General features: G+C 40.1%; 1 protein-coding gene across 1 annotated transcript; it reads left to right on the forward strand.

Moving 5' to 3' along the window:
* The first annotated feature begins 773 nt into the window (after positions 1-773).
* Positions 774-9,033, forward strand: syt4 (synaptotagmin 4). Its single transcript, XM_022758373.1, has 5 exons — positions 774-1,045; positions 3,206-3,825; positions 3,931-4,254; positions 7,934-8,054; positions 8,592-9,033. Exons 1-5 carry the CDS (start codon positions 1,012-1,014, stop codon positions 8,909-8,911), a joined length of 1,419 nt encoding a protein of 472 aa, XP_022614094.1. The 5' UTR covers positions 774-1,011; the 3' UTR covers positions 8,912-9,033.
* The last annotated feature ends 6,674 nt before the right edge of the window (positions 9,034-15,707 follow it).

Raw genomic sequence — 15,707 nt, forward strand, 5'->3', positions numbered from 1 at the left:
TAAATTTTGAGTCTTTTTGTAATATTTAAAATATTAACTCACATGTAGGGTGTCAGTCATACTCAACAGTGCAGTTTAGTCATGATGTCAGTAGGCCTAGTTTAATATCCTAGAGAGAGTTGTGCTTCATTGACCCGGTAGTCCAAAATACTGTGCTGCAATACTTTGGAAGGTTTATTATAAACTGTAAATAAAATTGTACAATAAAGTGTATAGTGTAATGTATACGCTGTAGACTATGAAATGAACTGGTCTTAGTAAACCGATCTGTTATTCTATTTACTACCAATCTATATCATCTATATCAGAGGAAGGCATCACGGCATATCACTCTATTAGCCAAATTACCACTTACTTTAATGAATGATAGGACCACAGTATAGCCAGCCTTATCGAATAAGGAAGTATGCGCACACACACACACACACACACACACACACACACACACACACACACACACACGCGGAAGAAGAGGGATACAGACTAAGACCGTTCATTCCCTTACAATCAATCAAGGAAATTGGCAGCCTTGTTGTGCTGCTTCACCGGGGGTCCTGATTTCACAGCCAGCCTCCGTCACTACTGCGTCAGCACTGATGAGCTCAGCGTTACCGGTGGAGAAGGAGGGAGGGAAGAAGGCTGGTGAGCAGAGAGTGAGAGAGAGCCGGAGAAAACAAGGACAGAGTGAGACAGAGAGAGACAGAGAGAGAGAGAGAGAGAGAGAGAGAGAGAGAGAGAGAGAGAGAAGAACTAGGGTGTTGCCGCCTCTGAGACACACTCACGCATCACAGAGTAACAGCAGCAGGGTGAGAACAGAGCATCCCTCATCCATCCATCCTCTCTGGGAAAACAAGGCTGCTTTTTGAATTATTGAAGCCGCACAAAAACAAAACCCGTTACATTATTAAACATAATCGAAGCCGAGATATTGCGGAGATATACTGAAACCTCGTCGCCAGGAGAGCTCGGTGTGAAAGCAGAAGGACCGTTTCAGCACCTTGGACAGCGACAATGGCTCCTATGGTGGAGGACGGAGCTCAGCTCGGTGAGTCCAAACTCTGGCAGCTTTAATCAGCCTGAAAAGACACAGGTGTGAAAGTGGCGGTGCTTTTTCTTCGTCTTCAACACACGTGACTCATCTCTAAAGACTTAGTGTTATAATTTGTTACTTTCTAATGTACGCTCTGAATCTTGACCACCTGCTTTTAAAAATAATAATAACAGTCTGCAGGTAGGTTCGAGTTGCCTCTTTTATGAAATATTACCCAAGAGACAGTGAAGAGCTTTGTCCAATGTTCTGCCTAAACATTTTGCTGAATAACATAATGTGTAAGCCTCCATTTTGCGGCTAGCTTTAGGGCGACAGCTAATTATCAGAAAAACTAACCAGCAGGGTGGAGGCAAGGGAAATGTTTTTACGTTATATATATTTGCAAGTTAATTTATTATTTTTATAATTATAATTTTGAATGAAATAAGTGTCACTACAGAACAGGTGAAGCCTGGCCAGCACCTGTTTGTTTTCTTTAATTCCTCCCGGTTTCAGCGGCTCTCACCGCCCTCCCGTTGCCACATCCGTCTGTTGTTGTTGCCTTGAAACCCACCCAGGACACTGGAGTGAAATATTGATGAAACAGTCTGTACAAGTGCTGTGATTTACAGTTGACATGAGCTGACTTTCCGCCGCACTGTTCACCCATGGATGAGTCTGAAATGAGAGGCAGTCTCTTCAGATCATACATATTACATGGATGCTACACCTTCAAATATAACAGCAAAACAAGCTTATGGAATATATGCTCATATGATGCAATAACCTCTGGAATAATACCTTAGGAAATAGGTCTATATGATCAGAATTAGCAACAATGAAGTCAAACTGTTATGTAATATCAATATAAATTCCTTTATGTCAGTATATGAAAATAAGTAGTAAAGTACATATTGTGTACATATATGGTAAACAATATGTCTCCAACAGAAACACTAAGGCAACCATGCTTTTATATGAATTTGTATTTGAATGATCGCAATGTTACAATACTGATTATCTGATGATCTATTTCGCATGATCTAATGCATGTGAAATACACCCACCCACCCCAACCACCACCCCTCTCCCTCTCTCTCTCTCTGAATGGGCCTGAGTGCTTTTCCACTTCCCTCTTAACAGCAGGAAGTGGTCTGCCTTTCCTCCACTGAAATAGACCTATTAACTCTGACTGCACGAGAAGGCCGCGTGATTGTTGTTGAGTCACAGTTTAACACCTCGAAACAAAGAACTGAAGCATTCAGTGGCAAATCTCCATGCAATATGTATCCATGGTATCATTTTAGTGATATTATAGCAGACAAAAGTACCATTGAAAGGAATTAGGTGCCTGTAAGTACCACTACTTTTGAAAAGAAAATTTGATAAAGAGGGGCTGGGTTAAGGTTAATGCAGGGCTATTATGCCGTACTTGTAGATGAGATCTCAGAAGGAACCACCCTGCCTATACACTGCTTTGCACAAAACCTAATATAATCTATAAGAATCTATTTCACTATGTTATATGAGATGATGTTGGTTCTCTGATATCTATTGTTCCTGATGTTTCCTTTCGTCAGTCAAAAAATCTCTCCCATAAGCTGTTTACATTATAGGTCTGCATATCATTGACTGATTATGATGATGATCTTCTTAATCTTTGTCATTATCAAAATGAATGTTATGACACCAGATAAGAGAAAAAAAACTGACATTGGAGTAAATTTGTTTCTCCATTATTTCTTCTGCCTTCAGCCATTTTTATCAACCTGCCAACAAGAAATCAGCCAGTCACATAATGACGTTATGTAGCTTTCCCATTTTCCCATTCCCAGCAGTTCATTACGTTCATTACACCAGCTGTTTCCTGTTGCTATACTGTGGCCTTGTTTGGAATTTGAACACAGTAATGATGATTCTTCATCAGGGTGGAACAGATTGATCATTGTTTTCATCTCTGTCTGAGTCAAGACTGCAGCCTGCGTCAGTCACAAACACAAAATGGACTCAAGTGCCTCAGTACAACAATGAAATCTGTTGAGGTTGTGCAACCTCAAATTTTTTTATGTGTGATTGTTTTACTGCTGCTTGTTCCACAGTGTTTATTGGGGTATGTAGTTAGATGCTTGATTAAAGTTAATCTTTCCTCTCTCCACTCTCTGTCCTCCTCCACAGTGGCAGTACCAGTAGGTGTAGCTGTGATGAGTGTCTTTGGCCTTGTCTTCACTGTGTCAGCCTTTGCGTGGATCTGTTGCCAGCGTAAAAACACCAAATCCCAGAAGACACCTCCCTACAAGTTTGTTCACATGCTCAAAGGGGTCGACATCTACCCAGAGAGCCTCAGTGGCAAGAAGAAGTTTGCCGCACCTGCCACCACAACAACAAATGACACCAGTAAAACTGACGTTAACGGAAACTGCCACACCGTGTCACCTATGAGTCCGGCTGGCACCGGCAAACTGGCATCAAGTCCAAACGGTTCCAGACCGGCTCTGCATCTAGATCTGGAGAAACGGGATCTGAATGGCAACTTCACCACAAAACCATTTCACCACCACCACCAGAAAGTCCGGAGCTCCCCAGACCTGGAGCTGCCATCTCCTCATGCAGGGTTCACCCAACCTGGGGTAACTGACCGCCGTGACCTCGCTTCACCATCCAGCACCCTCTCCAGCCAGGCACCCACCCCTGCTGTGGACAAGCCCCACGGAGAGGAGAGGGACAGTGGGTTAGGGACTCTCCACTTCTCCCTGGAGTACCAGCCAGAGAAGAAGGCATTCATTGTCCATATCAAGGTACTGTATGTGTTTAGGATGCTGTTTAGGTGTGTGTGTCTTTACAATCACAAAAAAATGGTTTCACAGTCTTAACTGATTGATTGATTTCACTTTCTGATCCAGGAAGCCCATGGCCTGACCCCAACGGATGAACAGTCGCTGACCTCTGACCCCTACATCAAGCTGACCCTGCTGCCAGAGAAAAAACACCGGGTGAAGACCAGAGTCCTGAGGAAGACTCTTGACCCCGCCTTCGACGAGACCTTCAGCTTCTATGGGATCCCGCTGGCCCGAGTGTCAGAGTTGGCCCTTCACTTCATGGTGCTGAGCTTTGACAGGTTCTCCCGCGACGAGGTCATCGGGGAGACCCTCGTCCCCTTGTCCGGGATTGACTTGTCAGAGGGGCGTGTCCTGATGAGCCGAGAGATCATCAAGAGGAATGTCAAGGTAAAATTTGAATTCTTGTTTTGTGTTTCAATCATCTTCAGCTTCTCTTCATAGACACCCTCATTCAAATGTAATCTTTTAATGATTTCATTTCAGTTGATTGATTGGAATTAAATTTATATAAACAGTAAATTGTAACTGATTTCGCAGCAGGTAATGAAATTATGAAATTGTTCCAGTAATGACTCATAATTTCTCTCATTGTAACTTCAGTTCCTGCATCACTAGTCCCTAAAAGCAATGCAGCAGGAATGTATAAAACAAAACTGAATGATTCCCTTATTGAAATATTAATCAGTACATAATCATTCATAAAGTCATTTACTTATTAAAATATCATTAATCATAGAGCTTTTTCTAACTCATCTAAATGTAAATGCAGCATATTATATTTCTTCAAACCACATTGAAATATTTCATAATACCTTAAAATCTTAATTTAACTCCAACAGCAAAATATACATCTTGAATGAAAGTTTTAATTTAGAATGTGATTGGTATCTTTTGCAAATGCATTGGAGGAATTCATTTTCAAAGTATCTCTCTCTAGTTACATCAAAAAGGGGTTAATGTTAAATGAAGTCAATAGAGGAAGCAGATAGGAGGTCTGTTGCACCATTATGGATTTGCAAACTGATACTGAGGCTGTGCTTTAATGGACTGCTGGGAGTTTGGATACCAGAAAGCCTTTGCTGTTACTTTTTTATTGTTTCATCAGTTTTATCTTTAGTTTATAATTTTTTTGTGTTGTTGTTTTTACAAAATCGACTATATTCCCAAACTGCAGATTTTTCCGAAATCCTGAAAATATGTCATTTACTGTATGTGATCAATACATTCACAGCCAGATTCAACATGACATGACATGTCTCCTCTCAGAAATACTTCGCAATCAAGACTTTGATCAGTGAATAATCTCAATTGTGTTTATTTTGTATTTAATTTTATGAACATTTTTATATCCAAACAACACCAGAGAATTAAAACAGTAATGCAAGTAAGGCAAATGGACATTTATGCTCCAAGTAGTGTATCAAATAGATGGGGTGATATCCAAACCACACCAGTATGGATCTGTGGGCTGGTGGTCAATAAGCTTCTCCTCCGGACTGGCTGTTCCTGGCAACTGTGAGGACCGCAAATGTACTGTAGCTCATTTCCAGTAGGACATCTTTCCTTTTAGAGGAATGTAATGTACTGTAGAATCAGCACCACTGTGAGATGTGTTTCCTTTGAATGCACGGGACTGAAGTTGGATTATAGCAGCAGGTTTGGCTGCATTACTTTGTGTATTGGTGAATTTAAAAGATGGAGTGTAAGATGATATCTACATCCTTATCGTAGGCCTGTGGTCTCGTACAGCATTACTCTATAGATTTCTACTGGATGGTTTGACTGTACATGAGCATTTGTCCATTTGTAGGTGAAATGTGAGATGATATCAATATAATTATAGATTTGTGGTCTGATATTGTTCTCTGCAGAGCTGTGTTAAACTGGAAGCTCTGTGCTTTCCAGGTGGAAGCAGATACATGCATGCACATTTGTACCTTCCCAGGAGGAAAGAGAGCTATCTGTTGTATCTGTAAAGATCGCTGATATGATAGTACTCCAGAAAAGTGCTGGGAAATGCAGCTGTGATTCAGAGATATAAAAGGTTCATTCTCTCCCTGCAGAACTCCCTCTGTATTTTTATCATCAAGAGGACAATATTTCTTAAACTATGTTCTGCTGGCTCCCCCCATGCTGAGACTAACCTTTTTTTCAGTTCTATTTCTCATTTGGTTACCAGGGGAGGCAAATCTCATAAAGCTCAGCAGTAGGGAGGAGTCTGTACTATCTGAACCTGTATTTGTGCAATCAAAAGGAAATTAGTTTTAGAATCTGTGGTTTGCAGTGGGTTATTTTTGGATTATTTTGTTGGATTAGATGTTGGCAGGTGCAAAGAAAAAAAGGCTTGACCTCTTTTATTTAATTGCTGTGTATCAGCTGCACTCGTAAGTTGTTTTCTTTATTTGAACAGAATATATTGGTGCTAGCAAATAAAAGTGAAAATTTAGTCATGATGGTGTAACATTGTTCCTATTTACACCCTTAAAAGAACAAATAGACAGAATAGTTTATTCAGTATTACATCTGGTATTTAATGTCTTTGTGTTGTTATGTGTATGAAATGCAGTGAGACGTGTTTTAAGAGGATTTTTGGCTTAATTTTCTCAATTAAAGACATCGACATTGTTCTCTGTTTAGAAGCACCTCTTTGCTAACAGGGTGGTGGCTCTCTTTGTCTGCGTGGCATAGATTTTGTCCTACTGCTTTGTGCAAGTCTGTGTGTGTGCTGTTGTGCATGTGTTGTGTGTGTGTGTGTGTGTGTGTGTGTGTGTGTGTGTGTGTGTGTGTGTGTGTGTGTGTGTGTGTGTGCAGTAATGGAATCAATACAGCGTGTCACAAACAGCGTAGCCATCGTCCTCTTTTCACCCTGGAAGAGACTAAACCAAGAGAATAGAATAAAATATCTTATGTGTCGGAACCTATTCCTGTCAGCTATAATAAATCTACAGTTTCCTCAAGGGAGAGAAACAGAAGTACTTTGGCAGCATACTCATGGACCTGAACATGAGGTCAGGGCTAGAAGTTGTCTGTGTGCTACTTCTCATTGCCATGGCAACACGTAGTGGAGGCGTGATATCCTGTTAGGTGTGATCACAGCATCTGAGGCGTCAACTGTTTTGGGTGCAGACACAGATGTGGATGTGTGTTGGAGAACAGTGACCCAGTGAAGGAGATAATGCAGAGCAGATTAGGGAGCTTCTCAATGACACGCTTGTGCTGGTTAAGATATGAGAACACGCCACGTAGGCAGGTGGTGATTATTTAGTTGACAGCTGTTTAATCTTCAGCAGAGACACCATGCATTTTTCATCACAACATTGTTGATAGTAGCTAATTAATGAAGTATACATAGATATATATACATGTATATATGTATATATATTGAGAGAGAGAATATACATATATATATATATATATATATACAACGGTGCTGCACTTTTTTTCTTAAATGTTTGTATCATTTTGGAGAATGTGTGTGTATATGTTGGTATATTATACATGGAGGCTGTATAATGTGATTTTATTATACTTGTATGATGACAACTGGAGACCATCTTGTGATGAGATCACACCAGCCACAATTCCCATCAACATGGCATTCTGACCCATGAGTAATTATTACATTATGACATAAATACTGAGTAATTATTATATTATTACATGAGTACTCAGTACTATGGATCAGACCACACCCATCTTCGAACTTGGCCTTCATTTTAATCTGAACTACACATCTGTTAAGTTTTGTGACTGAGTCTTGTACGGTTGTGTTGCTATTGCAGTGACAACATCTGTCCACAGACAGGCACATAAACAAAGTTAAAATAATACTAGCCCAGCTTTCATTGCTGGAAATACAGGTCTTGAATTGTTTGGTCTCTTGCTTTATTGTTTGGGTGCCAGCTCAGGTCTGGTTTAGAAGCTGATACACGTCTGAAGTCTCCTCTTCTCTGTGTCCTTTCACACCTGCCATCTCTCCCTTCATCACCTTTTTGTTTTATCGTTTTCACTCCTATTCTGTCTCGCACCTCCTCTCACCCATTCACCCCTCCCCGTCTCTCCACAGAAGTCCTCAGGCCGAGGCGAGTTACTGCTGTCTCTGTGTTACCAGTCCACTACCAACACTCTGACTGTGGTCGTCCTCAAGGCTCGCCACCTGCCCAAGACTGAAAACAATGGACCTTCAGGTACTTCCACTTTTGTCTTAACCTTTCAAAATGCTATCCATGGTGTCACTGTCTACACAGACAAACAGCATGTGTGCACACACTTCATTCACCTAACAATAAACAGATGAGGCTGAAAACTTTTTGCTCTTCCTGTCACGCAGCCCAGATTACTTTAGATTCTCTGATAGTTGCTATAATGACACCGCGACCGCACTCAAGTAATCTGATCAGGATGTGATAGAGAGCACTTAAGTGACAGCACACCCCCACCCCCCCACCCTCCCATCACACACCACACACACACCACACACACACACACACACACACACACACACACACACACACACACACACACAACAAAGACACACACTAAGTGTTTACACAGCCAGCATCTTTTGTCCTCATTTCTAACATCCATCATTTCCACTCTATTGATCGCTGTATTGATCTGGCTTAGAAGTGATATGCCACTCTCCAACCACTGCAGGGATGACTCTTCATGCCTTTTTTTCTTCTGTTCTTACTTCATCTGTTCTTGTCATTGTTCTTCTTTAGATCCATACGTCAAGGTGAACATGTACCATGGAAAGAAGCGCGTGTGCAAGAAGAAGACCCACGTGAAGAAGTGCTCCCCCAACCCAGTCTTCAACGAGCTCTTTGTCTTTGACCTGCCCTCTGACGAGGGCCTGAGGGACACCAGCGTGGAGCTGCTGCTGATGGACTCAGACACAGGCAACTCGCGCAGCCCCAACACCGTCCTTGGGCGCCTGGTGCTGGGCACATCGGCAGCGGGAACTCCCGGCGAGCACTGGAGGGAGATCTGCGACCACCCGCGTCGCCAGATCGCCAAGTGGCATGCCATGTCAGAGGATTAGAATGCCAGGGTGTTGGTGGATTCTGACGTCCATCCCATATGTGGTCAAACACAAGGGGGATGGAATGAAGATGGGCAGGATTTAATGTCCTGCCAACCAGTACTCATTGGACTTTCAGTGAGGGTGGGAAATGGGGTGGGGGGTGGTGGGGTGTGGTGGGGTCGGGGACTTTGATGTTGTGGGGAGGGTCATTTGAAGTGATGTCATCATTCATTCAATCAGTCATTCAATCACTTATCTTTGAAGTTATTGGGGTTCACTGGGGACGGCGGGGCATGACAACCCCATAGCTTTAAACGATCCCAAAGACTGTCACTGAAAATCACCTGGTAACATGCAACATCATCTCCATGGCAACAACCAATTGTCACGGTAACCGTGTGCAGTGCAGAATGTCTTAAATGTCGCTATTACTCTTCTTCTTTTCTTCCTTTTCTTCTTCTTCTTCCTCCTCTTCTTCCTCTTCTTCCTCTTCTTCTTCTTCTTCTTCTACTTCTTCTCTTTCTTCAGCTCTCCCTTCTATAAATAGTAACCTAGTCCATCGTATGAAAACCAGAATGAACCACATCTGACAATGCTGTAAAAAATGTGGATTATTAAAGTTTATTTTATAATGACAACGTTTTCTTCATAAAGATGTAGATTGTTTTCATTTATGTTTTTGTTTTGTACTCCTCTGGTTGATTTGTTGAATATGTTTTGTAAGTATAAGTGGTATTTCATATCATCACAAGAAAGCCTAAATTAGGTGGTTTGAGAAAAGAAACTGAGACTGAGTGCACTGGGGACAGTAACTGGATGCATTAATGTGTGTGTGTTTCGATATGAGAGTGCTTGTGCTGACGCGACTGTGTGAGTGTGTGAGTGTGTATGTTAACTTTGAAGAAATGTGAGCCACATAATGTTTACTGTAGGTGTTTTGTCCCCCTTACTGTGAGCACAAAGACAGCTGAAATGTAAATGTATGTACCTTACTATAAAATATGGCAAGTTCTGAGAAAAAAAAACAAAACTGTATTTGCAGTTTTCATTTCACATGACAACACGTGACATTAATTGTTTGTGTGTATTCACAAGTACCTTATAACCACTAGAAACATTTGTAGCGCTAAGTTAAAGCTACAATATGCAAATTCTGGAAATCAAAAACTCAAAACATTAGAAGTGGGTCAAAACGCCTTTGACAGCATCTCTCCACATTAAGATGTGTTTTTAAAACATATTTCAACAAAAAAAAAAGAAAAAACGTTACATACTGTAGCTTTTAGGCTAAACTCGGTTTTATTTTATCAGTTTTAAGTATTGTAACATCTGATGGCTTCATTACACAAGAAATCACTTATAGGATTGTTCTATCTGAGATAAAAGCCTCTTTTAAAATGTAACAGTCTGAGTATTGACTTATGCGTGTGTCCTCACCTCCAGCACCCTGGGGATGAAATCATCTGGATCCTTTCCAAGTCTGATGATGTAATAACTGCTGAGTGGCTAAGTGCTCTGGGATGAAGTCATCGTGTCTGAATTTAATATCAGTTAAGTGGTTGAGTGAGGGAGGACAGCTGGCTCAGCATGCTTACTCTCCCATTTTTCTTTCTCTTTTTGTTTTACAGATACAATCAAAAACAACCTTTTAATTACTTCTCTCTTCATTCTGCCTCTGTCACAGCTCTTTCCATCCTTCCTCCAGTCTTTAGTGTTACACCAAGTTACATCATGTGTTTGGTGGTGGAGCCTCTGGAGAAGCAGGATGCTCTGTCACCCTGTACTTCCGACCTGTGAGGTCGCTTTCTTGATGAGCTTCTATTTTAAACTACTGCTGTCATCCTTTGAGGCAATAAAATAAACCAAAGCATGGTGCATCCCTCTATTCCTCACCTCGTCTGGCTAACCAATCGCAATTAAGCCACTGAACACTTATTGTAATGATCTTTTTTCAAGGACATTTTGACAATTGTGTCAGTGATTTCTCATCTCTGGAGGCAGGAAACAGCCAAGTCATACTGCACCATTATAAAAGCAACAGTCATGATTTAACAAAAAAGAAAAACCTAAAAATGACCATACTGTGTATTTATTCAAAGCTGGAGCAATCAATATTCTTTATGAATAATGAGTCTAATGACTCAAATGACCATGTAAAAGGAATTGCTCATAATGATGAACCCACACAGAAATATGGCCCGAACAAGGAGTTCCCCTCAGCTCTCCGGAGTAGCATCTTTTAGCTTACAGCTGCAACTTTACTGTTTTGGGTCACTCCTACTGCTCTCAGCAACATAGTTTAGGCAGATATAAACATTTTTTAAAAAAAACTCAAAACACATTGTATGCTACCCTCCCTGTACATTGCATGTAGCATATAAGCTGCTAGCTGCTGAACAAAGTGTAGCATATAGCAGCTAAAGAGCGAGACATTGCCCTCATGAGATTGTGGAGATTTAAACAGAGTTAAAAGGGAAGTGAATATTTCACTTATATTAACCAGCCGGACAGAAACATGTCCTCAAATGAATGCTATTGTTGCTCCATATCTGCAGGATGTGTAAATAAGCAAGTGTTTGCTAACTCATTTGTCACATTAACTTTATAGTGACGTGTCGAGCTAGTGTTTACTGCTTGTTGTGCTTTTATTGTATGCCATTCATATTTGCACTCCAGAAAATATTTTTGAGGAGATTTTTAAAGAGGTGAAATCAGGCTGTGATTTCTTAAATGAAACCCTCCCACATCCCCATCATCAAACATCCCTCTCCCTCCTCTTTCTTTTTAAATTGTGCAGATATATTGATTGACTGCATGGTCTTGTAAACTATTCATCCCGGCCATTTGTCCAAACAAGTCCTAAACTCTTGCCATCCTCTGTCTGGCTGTCTCCCCAGGCTGCTAAGCCTATTATCAATATATCTGTTCAATAATGTGATATCTAAGCAACAAAATACAATAAAGGAGTGAAGGATGAAATGTTGGTTTGAAACGAAGAAAAAAAAAGACTGGTTGAATAAAAAGCTCATTATTATCTCCCCCAAACACAAAAAGAAAAAAAACAATGAAGAATTTTTTTCAAAAGATCTTTAGGTTTTCTTTTGACAACAAATGTCAGTCTCATTATACCCAAACAAAGATTATTGTGACCAGTCAGTGGAGGAGCCTTTCATTTTATTTAAGTTTCTTTTTCTTTTTTTTTCACATTGATTCAAGTGTCAGACAGCCGGTGCAAGGTCAACAGCCTCCTGAGCTTTTCTGTACCACTCTGCTGCTTAAATGGCATCTTCACACACACACACGCACACACACACACACACACACACACAAAGCGAAACTGCAAATACACACCCTTTATATTTCATAATTATTTCATAGCTACTCCACTCCAAGACTGATGTAGCTGCAGTGAACACTCTATGTGAATGAATAGCATATGTTAGCATGACTCAGTGTGCTTAAGTGTGTGTGTGTGTGTGTGTGTGTGTGTGTGTAGTGACAGCTGGCCCAGTAGAGCAGTTAGCAGTGGTCCCTCAGGATCTAATCAGAGTGGCTTCTGTGATGCAGAACTAGACCCTTACACTCCAGTGCAATCCTCAGTGACACACACACTCACACACACACCTTCACACACACACACACACAGGCATGCCCTTATATACATGACTATATAACCTGTCTAGACCTCAACATCTGTCCCAGGAGGGTCATCTGATTCACAGAGACAGGTGTAGAAATCAAATCACTGACAGCAGAGTGTGTGTTATCTAGAATACAAAGGAGTTGTGTGTGTGTGTGTGTGTGTGTGTGTGTGTGTGTGTGTGTGTGTGTGTGTGTGTGTGTGTGTGTTGTGTGTGTGTGTGTGTGTGTGCATGATTGTGTACCAGAAAGGGACTTGCCCTAATTAGGGAACTTCTGGGAGAGCACATGAACCAGATTAGATATCTCTGTTCTTATTAATGCCTCCCATCATCACGGTTGAGCAACGTCTCTTTTATTCTAACTCATCCTGCTTTTTTAGAGCTCTTTTTAGACTGTAGCTGCAGTCTCATGTTTTTAGTAATAAAAGAAATAGAGGCTTCACTCTTAATTACCAAAAAAGCCGCAATAGGCTAGACTTTTAGTGAAATAGAGATTTGGGGGAATTCAAGTTCAGGGGAATTTGAAGAGAAAGGAAATTTTACAGCCAGAGTGGATTGCACCAGCTATTCATAAAATCCTCTCTCTGTCTATAAAGTCTTTCCTAAATTCTCCCTTAACTATTAGCTCGTTTCAAACTAATAATTTATTCCATTGTTAATGTCTTTGCTAGTAAAGACTTAGCTGGTAAAAACAGGAAGTCACTGTAGCATCATGAGCTGTAACATTACTGTGAAAAATAACCCTTTATTGGACCTATATCAAATTTAATTGCCTATTCTTTGAGAATGTGGGTATACATGAAGAAATGTTGTATGTGCTTGGAGTTAGCAGTATTCATGCAGTTTAAAGTGTGTGGAAATATCCAATTACGCTAGCTTAATGGACACTATGTAGTCATTTAGCCTGATGCTATTATCATAATGTTTTGTAGTTTGATGTTTGTTTATTTTGTGAATTTTAATTTGAAATCATAACAGTTTGCTTCATTATCAAACAGTTTTTTCATATATGTCGACCATAATTCACAGTACCTACTTTCTGTTTTAGCTCTCTTAAACAGGTCATGTCTTAGAAAGCTAATGCTAGCTTTCTCACTCAGTTAACTGCAACACATTTGCCATACCTTTAATGATGCATGAAGACTTATATAAAGGCTGAATCTGAACTTATTTGAACCTACAGCTCCTCATCTTCTGAAATGTAGCATAAAATAAATTGCAATTCAGACCAGAAGCTTGAAGTGCTAAGTATGCACAGTACTCCTTTAAAGCGCACCTAGAAAAGATCAATCTGCAGAGGGAGGCAGTGGAATCAGGAGAGGAAAGTTTTCAAAGTAAGACTGCCGAAGAGGAGGAGGAAGAACATAGATGGCCGGAGGGAAAGATAAGCAGGGTAGAAGTTACTTCGGCACATGGCGAGATGAGTCGGCGAATAGCTGATGTGTGTGGGTTTACAGACAGCCATTTAGCCGGGGATCTCAGGGTCATTTTCAGATAATGAAACAATCACAAATGACTGGACTGAAGAGGCTGAAACGCTGAATGACTGACTTACTAACTAAACTTGACTTCAATTGAATAAACAAGAGAACTGTTCAATGACTTGAAAGAGGTTGTTTAAAGGTGGAGGACAGAAAAAGTGCTGTTCACACAATGGCCTCATATGACAAAGTGATGGAAAAAACATTTAAATAAGAATTAAAATAAGCAACAAATAAGCTTTGTAGCATCCATAAATTAGTCACACCCTGAATTTATCATCAAATATATTTTCAAATGTATGCATAGAGTAAGGTGTCAGCTATCAATTTTTTAAGATAACCATTAAACCAGGACGATGTTAGGGTCGCGTTTATTATTTGTTATTTAATCTTTCTTATAATAGTTATTACGTATTTATTTGTGCCATTAGGTAGTAGTTTCAGTTGCGCTTTATTCACAGTACACCAATAAGACGTAACAAACTTTGTAAACTAGAAATAATGTGCTCTTTATTAGACAGTAAACAAACACAGTTGTACCTTAATTAGACACCATACACCTAAATTATGCTGTATTTAAAAACCACATCAAATTCTGCATTAGATCCAAAAAAAGCAATACTTAGACGGTATTCACCAAATTGTACTCTTATTAGAAACCAAATAGGAGATTGTAAAACACACCATTTTACAAGATCATAGTCTAATTAGAAATCAGATACAATGCCATATGAGATCCAAATCAATATCAGATTTCTTATCGACAATTAAATTAATACATCTGTAAAGTTTCATTTTGCCAACAAATGCATCTTAGTCATAAATAAAAAAAAATAAGAAAGCAAAGTCTGTTAGTGTATGTACAGACGTTTTCAGATACTCAATTTCATTTCAGCACTTTGCTTCAAGGCTGCTCTATTGTGATGACAGCAGAGGAGAAACAGAAGTCACTGCTGACTCTGCAGGAAAGTGACATATTTTTATAACCTGTTATCAGTGTTGTATCTTTACCTGAGGCACACTGTGGCAGAAAGACAGGAGAGGGGACAGGAGAGGTGTAAACAGACAAGAGAAAGCAGGAGCAAGTGAGACAGCTGAAGCAGGAGAAGGAAGAAGCATATGTGTGGTGGAGATACTTCAGAGGAGCCAATAAATTATTAATGGAGGGAAACATTAATTAATATTGATTAATTATGGCTCCTTTGTCCAAACTTTTCACTGGTATTGAATGTTAATATATGAAATTGATCCAATTTCCAATAGGTTTCATATGTCATTTTTACATTTATTTTATATATGGATGTATTTCATATATGGAAATTCAAAATTTGGACAAATTTGGACAAATGCTTTGTACACATATGCGTGTGGGTACTGCATTTCAAATGAATCTTTAGCAAAAGCTCAATATGGAAGCTCTTTTCTCTCATGTGTTGACTGCATTTTGTTCTTGCTCTAATCTTTTCCATCACTTCTGCTTTCCTTCAATGTCCCTGACATTCATAATTCAGACATGACATATTCTGTCATTCTGTTCTTTAGACCTACAACTGCACACCTACCTCCTTCCCAGCACCACCATGATCTTAGACTTTAGGTGGATCCAGTCCTCCCTCCTGTCTTCATACACGCTGACCCTATGAATGCCTTCTCTGTTGTCAACCTTAGTAACTTCAAATTGATCTCTCCTTA

The sequence above is a fragment of the Seriola dumerili genome, unplaced genomic scaffold (assembly GCF_002260705.1).
Source record: "Seriola dumerili isolate Sdu_G_001 unplaced genomic scaffold, Sdu_1.0 BDQW01000295.1, whole genome shotgun sequence".
NCBI lineage: Eukaryota > Metazoa > Chordata > Actinopteri > Carangiformes > Carangidae > Seriola > Seriola dumerili.